Source organism: Panthera onca, chromosome A3, assembly GCF_046562875.1.
Source record: "Panthera onca isolate mPanOnc1 chromosome A3, mPanOnc1 haplotype 2, whole genome shotgun sequence".
Classification (NCBI taxonomy): domain Eukaryota; kingdom Metazoa; phylum Chordata; class Mammalia; order Carnivora; family Felidae; genus Panthera; species Panthera onca.
The window spans coordinates 32,579,168-32,589,561 of record NC_138341.1 but is presented as its reverse complement, the minus strand read 5'-3'; the positions used below and the strand labels follow the sequence as shown (position 1 = coordinate 32,589,561).

General features: G+C 38.4%; 1 protein-coding gene across 4 annotated transcripts in view; it reads left to right on the top strand.

Moving 5' to 3' along the window:
• Window positions 1-10,394, top strand: part of THUMPD2 (THUMP domain 2 tRNA and snRNA guanosine methyltransferase) — a 35,596-nt gene that overhangs the window by 22,075 nt on the left and 3,127 nt on the right. For 3 of the 4 annotated variants that reach the window (XM_060653195.3, XM_060653185.3, XM_060653174.3), the window contains 3 exons: window positions 1,090-1,161; window positions 1,676-1,790; window positions 9,268-9,376. In XM_060653195.3, coding sequence (XP_060509178.2) covers window positions 1,090-1,161; window positions 1,676-1,790; window positions 9,268-9,376 — 296 coding nt within the window. The remainder of the gene's footprint in view (window positions 1-1,089; window positions 1,162-1,675; window positions 1,791-9,267; window positions 9,377-10,394) is intronic. The other variant, XM_060653197.3, reaches the window with a different exon arrangement.

Here is a 10,394-nt window from a genome sequence, read left to right as displayed (position 1 = left end):
TACCAATACCACTCTTAATTCAAGTCACCATCATCTCTTGCCGGTGTCCCCTAACTAGCCTCCCTTTTAACACTCTTACCCTTCTCTGGTCCATTCTCAGCAGAGCAGCCAGAGTGAGCCCTTTGAAGTGTAATGTCCTGTTACTCCTCTGCTCAGATCCTTCCAGTTGTTTCCCATTCTTCAGAAGGCAACCAGAATCCTTACGGTACCTACAAGATGTGATGTAATGAGACATCCCTCCCCCAGAACGGGAAAAATTAGTTTTTTCTCCAAATTTCCTGTTTTCCCAGGCACAAGGAGGATTACACTTTCTTCGCCCCTTCAAACTGCGCGTGTCATGTGACTGACATGCTTTAGCCAGTTAAATGTTGGTGGAAGTAATGTGTCTCATTTCTAGATGGCACCTTTAGGAAAGTACACGATTTGTCATGCTTCTTTTTCCCCTCTGATGGCAGGGCTCTGGATGGTGACCACTTCATGAGTTTGGCTTCCAGAAGCCCCAGATGTCCTTCTTTGGAGATGTAGCATTAGCTATGTGTTGTTTTCAACCTCTGAGATTTGGGGATTGTTACTACATGCAGCATAACCCAGTCCATCTTTTATATATATATATATTTATTTATTTATTTTTGAGAGAGAGAGACAGAATGTGAGTGGGGCAGGGGCAGAGAGAGAGAAAGACACAGAATCCGAATCAGGCTCCAGTCTCTGAGCCTTCTGCACAGAGCCTGACACAGGGCTCAAACCTACAGACCGCAAGATCATGACCTGAGCTGAAGTCGGAACGCTTAAACGACTGAGCCACCCGGGCGCCCCATAACCCAGTGCATCTTGACGGAATAGCCGATCTCTAATGTGAACACCACATTTTCCATCTCACTCACTGTGCCTTGGCCACACCAGTGACCTTCCTAATCTTCATACATGTGGAGCATACACTTATCTTGTGGCTTTGACCACCTGAAATTCCTAATAAAGTGTAAAAAGGAATCTCTGCTCTTGAAATGTTGATTCCTCAAGTTTTAGGTTTCTTTTATAATATACATTATGATAGACTGAATAATAACAAATCAGTATTTCTGTCTGCAGGCTGGTGCATTTGTTTTAGATCCAATGTGTGGACTCGGAACAATACTTTTGGAAGCTGCTAAAGAATGGCCCGTAAGTACTCACGTTTGGTAAATCAAGCATTATGTTTACTTTAATCATTATATGTATTTTCACTGACCAGTTATTTAGAAGTAGATTGTCTATTCAGGAGTATTAGTTTTGACTACATGAGTTGCTATGTACTATTGTCAAAATGGATTATGAAGGGTTAATTAAATCACTGTTTCATTTCTTAAACAACTATTTAGGAAATCGTATTTTAGGGAATTTAGGAAAATGTGAGCAATTTCAATAACTAGTCATGGCAGATTATGATAATCCCCACATTCTTTAGGCATTTGTTACTGGAAAATATACTAATAGTTTCTAAAAATTAACAAAAACTTCTAATTTTTTACTATTGAATATCATTTTAAAGAAATACTACAAATTTGTTTTAACCTGAATTAAGAAATCTATTAAATTCATTTTCATTTATTTGAGAAAAAGCAAGTAGGTTTTCTTAACTATGTAAAATGTCTGATAGTCTTATTTATACTTAAAATATGAATTTCTTTCCTCATAGGATGTATATTATGTGGGTGCTGATGTCAGTGACTCACAGTTACTAGGTGCATATGACAATCTGAAAGCTGCAGGCCTTAAGAATAAAATTGAGTTACTTCAAGTTTCTGTTATAGGTAAGATATAAAAAATGCAAACATTTGGGAAAATGAACATATGTAAGTATACTTAGAATCATAATATTAAACAAAATTCACTTTCCGTATGTAAATGTTTCCATATGTTGAATTCTTTGGAGCTAATACTTGGTTAATTTCCAATACTATAATTATAACTTATTTTTCAAAAGGTTATTAGTACCAACATTTATATAGTATCCCTAAGCATTTAAGTGAAAGGCCCTTTTTTTTTTTTAATGTTTAGTTGATTTTGAGAGAAAGAGAGACAGAGTGTGATCAGAGGAAGGGCAGAGAGAGAGAGGGAGACACAGAATCCAAAGCAGGCTCCAGGCTCTGAGCCATCAGCACAGAGCCCAATGCAGGGATTCAAACCACAAACCACAAGATCATGACCTGAGCCAGAGTTGGACACTTAACCAGGTGGCCCACAAGTGCCTTTTTAAGATGTGTTTGTTGTATGTGAACTGTTCTCATATCATAACCACAGACCACTTAATATAGGGATAAAATAAAGAGGACAGAATCATCATCATCATCATCATCACCTTCTTTGGATTTCTTTCAGATAAACTGAAATGTTCTGAATTATCTTATCTTTCTCTTGCCTCACATTGGACAGTAGTCCTGTGGTATATAGGAATGAGGTTACCAGCCATCCCTGTCTGCTAAACCAGTACTTCCAGGGCTAAAACTAGGCAAGTCTGGGGCAAACCAGGATAGTTGGTCACCCTGTGAGGTAGAGGGAAACCTGTTGGGGAATCAGCAGTGACAAACAGACTAGGAATCAACTCTACTGAGTCCAATCAAAATAATATTTCCCTAAGACCCATCCATCTAAAATGGTGTTTAGACCATTTTAGACAAGTCTTACATTCCTTAGTTTCTCTCCTTCCCCTAGTACATCTTTCTCCCTTAGAAACGAGCACATTTAATTCCCAACTAAGAAAATGGCATTCTCTTAGTAGATGGTCCCAGTGTTAAACCTATAATCTGGAGGAACAAAATAATTGTTTAGAAATTTTTTAACGTGGGGGTGCCTGGGTGGCTCAGTCGCTTGAGCGTCCGACTTCGGCTCAGGTCATGATCTTGTGTTCTGTGAGTTCAAGCTGCACGTCAGGCTCTGTGATGACGGCTCAGAGCCTGGAGCCTGCTTCTGATTCTGTGTCTCCCTCTCTCTCTGCCCCTCCCCCACTCATGCTCTCTCTCTGTCTCAGAAATAAATAAACATTAAAAAAAATTTTTTAAAGAAATTTTTTAATGTAGTGGAGGAATAATAGAGTATCAAGAAGAAGATATTAGGGTAACTATGGGTAAAAACATAGTAAAGCAGCCCCAGAGGAGAAGGTGTATTGGGGTTTGGGGTTTTTTTTATTTTTATTTTTTTAATTTTTTAAAATATAATTTATTGTCAAATTGGCTGACATACAATGTGTACAGTGTGCTCTTGGTTTTGGGGGTGGATTCCGGTGATTCATTGCTTACATACAACACCCAATGCTCATCCCAACAAGATGGTATATTGTCGATTGAGATCTCAGAGTCGTTTGCTGCCAATGACTGTTTTTTCAACCTTTCTGTCGAGGTTTTTAATGGGATAAGACGCGGGTTTCCAGAGGAAACTAAGGGGTGATGAGGCCGAAATCAGCTTTCATGAACTCTAATTTCTTTCAGAAAGCTATTTGGGGGAGGGGGGTACTTGCAAGAGGACTGGACTGGCTTCATCAGCTGTTGCAGCATGGTGGTCTTTCAAACCCTTTACTATCTCCTGAGCCTCGGGCGCGTTGGGAAGGAAGTACTGAGCTGTCCATCTGACCTCCGCCACAACTCCATTTTTATCTGTTTTCATGTGGGGGGCTTTTCCCACAAGATTTCACTTTAAAAACAAGCAAAAGGCACAGTTGTCTTAAAAATAATAATAATAAAAGTGTTAAAAACAACGTTCTCTATGGCACCAAGGAGTCAAATAAATTGTAGTTTTTGGAAGGATCAGTCTAACTGCCATGTCAAGAATAGACTACAGCAGGGAGGATGGAAAACGGGAAACAAAGAAACTAAGTACAGGATGGAAACAGGAAACAAAGAAACTAAGTACAGGCTAGTGTGATAATCTGGTAAGAAATGATGGTGGTTTGGCCCAAAGTGCTATTCGTGGGGGTGTTGAGAAGAGGTCAGGTACATAATTTTTGAAGGTGAAGTGAGCAGGATGTGTTGTTGGATTGAATGTGGCATGTGAAAGAACAAGAGTGACGACCTAAGCAGCTGGAGGGTGGGGTGGCCACCCTCGGAGTTGGGGCAAACTGCTGGGGAACCAGTTGGAGTTTTGGAACCTGTTAAATTCCACGTGATCAGTAGGCACCTAGTGGAAAAGATGTCAGGTTAGTAGCCCCACCCCCAGATCTGGAGTTTAGGGGAGAGGTGAGGCATCAGCAGCATAGATAACGTTTAAATCCAGGAGATCACCTCGGGAATGAGGATAAATAGAGAAGGGAAAGCACTTGGGAATAGAAGTTGGGCGTGGTTTCTCCACGCCAGCTGCTGCTGTAAGTGCACGTTTCCCTAAACCATTGTCAAGACGAGATATTATCATTTTATTGCAGTTTTTTTAAACTGCAAATTTGATACATTTTTCAGACTTACTTTTCCTTAATTACTAGTGAGATAAAACATTTTTCACATTACGTCATTTGTAGATTTTTCTTTTGCAAATTAATTGTTTTCAGGGTAACACTCTGGAGGAAAGAATAAACCATCTATTTTAAATTGTTTCATCATCCTAACCTTTTAATGTTAAATTTCAGTCTAGAGGGAACCATATATATCTTGTGTGCAAAGGGGCCGATATGAACTAATAATTCGCCCTTCATGACACATCTCTCTGCTTGAGAGGTGGAATTGTAGCTGGATCCAAGTGTTTATTTTTCTTCGCTAATTTGGTTTTACGTTTCAAAGCTTTAATCATAAACACAACTTAGAGTGGGGAGACCCATGAACTGCTCGACGTTCACAGGTGTGAGGATTTCACATCTTTTTGCTATAGTAAGTAAGAGCATGTAAAGACTTCAGAATCAAACAGACCAAGTATAAATCCTGGCTCCACCATCGTTTCTTTATTCTGTGGCCTTCAGCAATACCCTGGACCTCTGTATTTTATCATCTAGAGTCTGAAGGTAATCCCTGCTTCATAGAGCCTGTGCTGAGGATTTATCACATAAGCACACAGAGCACATTGCCTAACACGCAGCATGATTAAGGACCTCTGTAAACATGGAGATGTCTGGGAAGTTAGTAATATTCCCGTTGTGATTTGTTTCTGCAGAATCACCATCTTTGTTCTCTTTGTGAGCTTTAATGACTATATCTTTTCTACCTTTTTAGTAACTTTCACCTTACAACTTTCTACTAGTATAAAAAGAGATGATCCTTTAATATGCAGGAATTGCATGTGTTTATTCCTAAGTTTTACTTAGGAAAATTTGGAACCAAATGAGTATTATGTTACAGGCTATCTTAGGAACTAATTAGTCATTGGCTAGGCTTTGTTTTCTGTTAATCTACAGATACATATACATTCCTAGGATAAGATGGAGAGCTGTAATATATACAAATTTGAGCAAAAGAAACACATATATAAATTAATTAAAATGACAAAATTGTTGACAGGTGAGAAAAGGAATGTTTTCACTCCTTTCAATTAGACATTCTATAGCCTGTCACACATTACTTCAGTGAGAATTTATAACAAGCTTATTGCCAACAACTGTGCTTTGTTCTTAGGTGTTATTCATTTCCACCCTTGTAGGAATAAGGCGTGCTTTTTCAGTACACCCACAAGCTGCCCGTAATGTAGTGGCTGCATTTTCTTTCGTATCAGTGTGTTTTTCTCTAATTCCTATCCTGCCCTTGCTGGCCTGGGCCCTGGTGTTCCATCCACATGTCTTGTGACCTGTGCCGAATTTTGCAAGATTCATGAGGCTGCCAGGCTCCGTGTTTGGGAAATCAGAAGGAAATGTGGGAAGTGATGGGTTAGGTGTATGTAAAGTATGTGGAAATAGGGGATAAGAAGCCTACCATATTGAGAGTTTTCTTTGGTACAGTGGCCTTACAGTTTATTGTATGGTATCCTTTCTTATTGTTTGGCAACACTTGTATTCTGAAACAAACTTTTTCAGCATTAATAAGTTCTTAAAAGCATACATCTAATGAAAAAGTGAATACAGAGTTGCCATTTTGTAAGAAAGCTGATGAACACATATCTTAAGTAAAATGTTTGTTGACATTTATCATCCGCTGGGAGGGCCATGGTGGTATCACTGACCAAATGAAATAAATCTGTGTATAGAAGTGTGTAGCATTTATTTCAAAACACTGCAGGTATTTTAAGGGGACAGAGCCCAAAGACAGCCATTTATCAAATGCAGCTAAAGAAAACGCATTTAACTATCACTCTGTAAAGCATGACTTTTCATTTAGATCAAATGACTATTCTAAATTAATTTTGCTCATCTTCAATACCAAGTTTTCTTATGTACATAAACAAAATGAAGCTATAGCTATTAATTTGTTGGTTCCATTAGTAGAAGACCTTTGCAGACAGTTAAACGTTGCCAGTTTTGTTTCAGGGTTATCAGATGCTTCGAAAAGATGCTTCCATAGGGGTACCTGGGTGGCTCAGTTGGTTAAGCATCCGACTTTGGCTCGGATCGGGCTCTCTGCTGTCAGCGCAGAGCCTGCTTCGGATCCTCTGTCTCCCTGCCTCTCTCTCTGCCCCTTCTCTGTGCACGTTTGCTGTCTCTCAAAATAAACATTTAAAAATAAATAAATAGGGGCACCTGTGTGGCTCAGTCGGTTAAGCATCCAGCTCTTGGTTTCAGCTCAGGTCACAATCTCATGGTCTCATGAGTTCAGGCCTCATGTCGGGCTCCACATAAGGCTTTGCACTGGCTGTGTATAGCCTGCTTGGGATTCTCTCTCTCCCTCTCTTTTAGCCCCTCTCCCATTCACACTGTCTTTGTCTTTCTCAAAACAAATAAATAAATAAACTTTAAAATAAATGAATGCACAAAAAGATATCCTGAAGGCTCTTAAAACCTATTGGAAGAAAATATATTAGAGCCATAATTCTGAGTTTTAAGCAGTTCTTACCCATTTTTCTTCTGGCAAGAGGGAGAAATAGAGCAGTTCTTTTGTTCAAGATACACCAGTATTTTACATTTTTTTCATGTTCTTGAGTCATCCTGCAGAGTCGTACAAAAGGGATGAGTTTTATATATTTGTTTTGAGCTATGTTTCTATTTCAGAATCTTATCTCCTTAGCTACAAGCAAACTCTTTGTTCACAGGCCGTTCAAGGCATTTAATAATTGAAAAGATTTAATGTGTTGAAAATTATGGGTCAGGTGTTCATGATTTCAGGAGTTTCCTCATCAGAAACTCAGGAGGTAGGGCCAATGGTCTGTGTTCTACCAACCCTCCGGTCAGTTCTGATACGCACTACATAGTAGGTTTGGGATGAAGGGAGCGAGACTTTGCACTTATGGTTCCCAGGAGATTCTGATGCTGCCGGTGTCTCCTGGGGATGCTGCGCAGGAGGGATGGCTGCAGCCTTGAGAACCGCTGCTGGAGGAAGAGCAGGAAAGAGGCCCACCTGGAAGCGGTGGCCCTGCTGGGCATTTGAGGAGCCGTGAGAAGGATTCTGCAGAGCTGCTTTGAAGGATTCTGGCCCGCCGGTCTCCACCTGGCCGTCATCTGCCTGTACACCCAGAGAGGACATTTTACATAATCACCACAGTCATCGAGTGCTCACTGGGTGCCAGGCACTGTCCTGAGTGCTTTCCATAAGTGACCTCACTTGTTAGGACCCTGAGATAGGTACCCTTACCTCACTTTACAGACGAGGAAACTAAAGCAGTCATTTCCCGAAGTCCCACTGCTGGTTAGTGGCAGAGCCAGATGCAAGCCGTCTAATAGCAGGGCCTGCCCGCGCTCTCAGACACATCAGCAAAAACTTGTTTTATGCTCTGTTGTAAGATAGCATCGCTTAGTTCTAGAACTTTTTGAAAAAAAAATTATTCCATTTAAGTTTATTCCTTCAACTTCTAAAATTATTTAAAGCAGTTTAGCAAATTATATAATACAGAGTAGGAAAGTTGCAAATAAAAATAGAGACTGACAAGAAAAAAAAATGTTACCAAACCTGACCAAACTGGGCAGCTTGTGTGTGTGTGTGTGTGTGTGTGTGTGTGTGTGTGTGTATGAATGCAAAAGAAAGATGTGGACTCAAACTCTAGAGTCAACTACTGCATGGTTTCTCCGGTATAAAACATCTGATAACCATGATTGCCTTCACGGTACATTTACCTTGAGTAGCCCTGCATAAAGTATAGAAACGGTATTTAAATGTACGTGTCCTGTAGCAACATCCTAAAACTAAGTGCATGAAGCTAAAATATGACCTGGAAAAAAAAAAGAATTCATGTCTAGCTTTAAAAGAATATTATCCTGAGCCTTTTTTTCTGACAACCTATTATTTTTTTCTACTAATCTCAAGTAAGGGTTAGAACTAGGAAAGATCTTCAAGTGTTCCTTAGACTTTCCCCGATAATGGGATTTTTTGTTTTGTTTTCAAATTTCCAGCCAACAAAAATGTATGTGGTATTTAGAAGAGCAGAGGTTATTTAAATTGTATTCTGTTCTTACAGAGTTAAATGCTATTCAAAAAACGAAAATTGGGACATCTACCTTATGAATATACAACTAATTTACATGATGGGTGGGAAGTAAAATAAGTAGAAAGTGAAAAGTACACTCAGAAAGTGTGGAAGTTAAGATTATGTGTATGACCTTCTGGGAAGCTAATTTCTGAGAAATGTAAAGATGAGAAAAAAATTCAGATTCAGTAATCAAATACTACATTTAATTTTGTTTAGTAATGATGTTCATTTTGTTGATTCGTTTTTTAGCCTTTTCTCTAGCCTTAGGATTTATGTCAATGTTCTTAACCTTTGGGTCTCCTTTAAAATTTCAGTGAAAGCTAAGATCATCTCCCTTTTAAAAACACATAGATATACACATGCAAAATTTTATATGTAAGTATGAAGAAGGAAATGAAAGAGCATATAATTTGTAAAAGTTTTTTCTAGACAATTTAATGTGTTTCTTCTTGGGTCTGGCAACTTTGTATTCATGTAATATGTTTAGAGAATTCAATTTTCTGATTAATTTAAGATTTTGCTTAACTTATGTCATATTTTATCATAACAGAAAAACCAATTTTCAAAGAACAGAATCTAATAACTTTATCATTTATTTTTTAGTTGAAAAGCCTTTCAGGAACTTATAATTTCTTGGAGACAATGTTAGCAACCCTAAATTGTACTTAATATGCAAAAATAATTCTCCATACTTCAGTTTTCTCATAGTTAGGTTGTAAATATTTGAACTTAATGTAACGGGTTTCTCTGGTTTTTGTGTTTCAGACTTGCCATTGCCTTCAGAGAGTGTCGATATTATTATTTCTGACATTCCATTTGGGAAAAAGTTCAAGTTAGGGGAAGACATCAAAAGCATTCTACAAGAAATGGAGAGGTAAGTTTTGAGTTTATTTTCATGATTTTTGAGTTATTGGTCATTTAACTGAAATATATCCTAGTTCTTCAGCTAAGATTTGATTGCATTTCAGTAATTTCCCAGAGTTTTTATACTTAAATTTTCTAAGGTTTCAAATCAGAGGGTTATCATTGAAATAGTTATTCCATATCATCTTACACTATATTAAGTTTTATTCCAAGAAAGGTACTGAGTTTTCATTATTGGCTAAAATTTGAGTATCTGGATTAGTGACCTATATTTTAATCACTGAGGTAGGTAATTTACATATTATAAACCTCACCAAAACCCTGCCTCCTAATGTGTTAATCGGCCACATTTTACAGATGAGAAACTGGACCCAGAAAGATGAACTTTCTCAAGATCACAGCTACTAAGCCCCACAACAAAATTCACATAAGGAGCATTCAGTATCCTAGAGAGGCTACAACACTGCTGATTGTAAAATGAAAATTTAGAGGTGTTATTCATGTCAGGGTGTCTAAGGTTGGCCTCAGGGAATATAATTCAGGGAAAGTATTTCTTTGAGAAGTTCAAACAGTGAAGCCTGAATATATATTTTTCTGATCATTTAAGCTGATAAAGGAGAGAACCTAGAACACATGGAGGAATAAATAGATATGACCAAGAAGTCAGTTCATTAAATTGTCTCAGTTGGACATTTGATAGAGCAAGACAACGTAAATGGTCAAGAACCTGTATATAAATAATGCCACCGATAGAAAAAATGAGCCATGGGTTTTGGATGGAGAAAATTCAGTGTCAAGGCTGACATTCTGTAGGGAAAATTAAAGACTTAACTTTATATGAAGACTTGACATGAAGTCTAAGTCCAACTAAGAACCGTCTCACCTCCATCTTGTGAACTGGATGCTCCACACTTTTTTTGGATGATCTTATTTCTAAGCAACTTCCCCTGTCACACAGTTACCTAACCTGAGATCTCTTTCTGGGCACCACCTATAATTCAGGCCTGCACTCCCTTCTGCCTGATAAC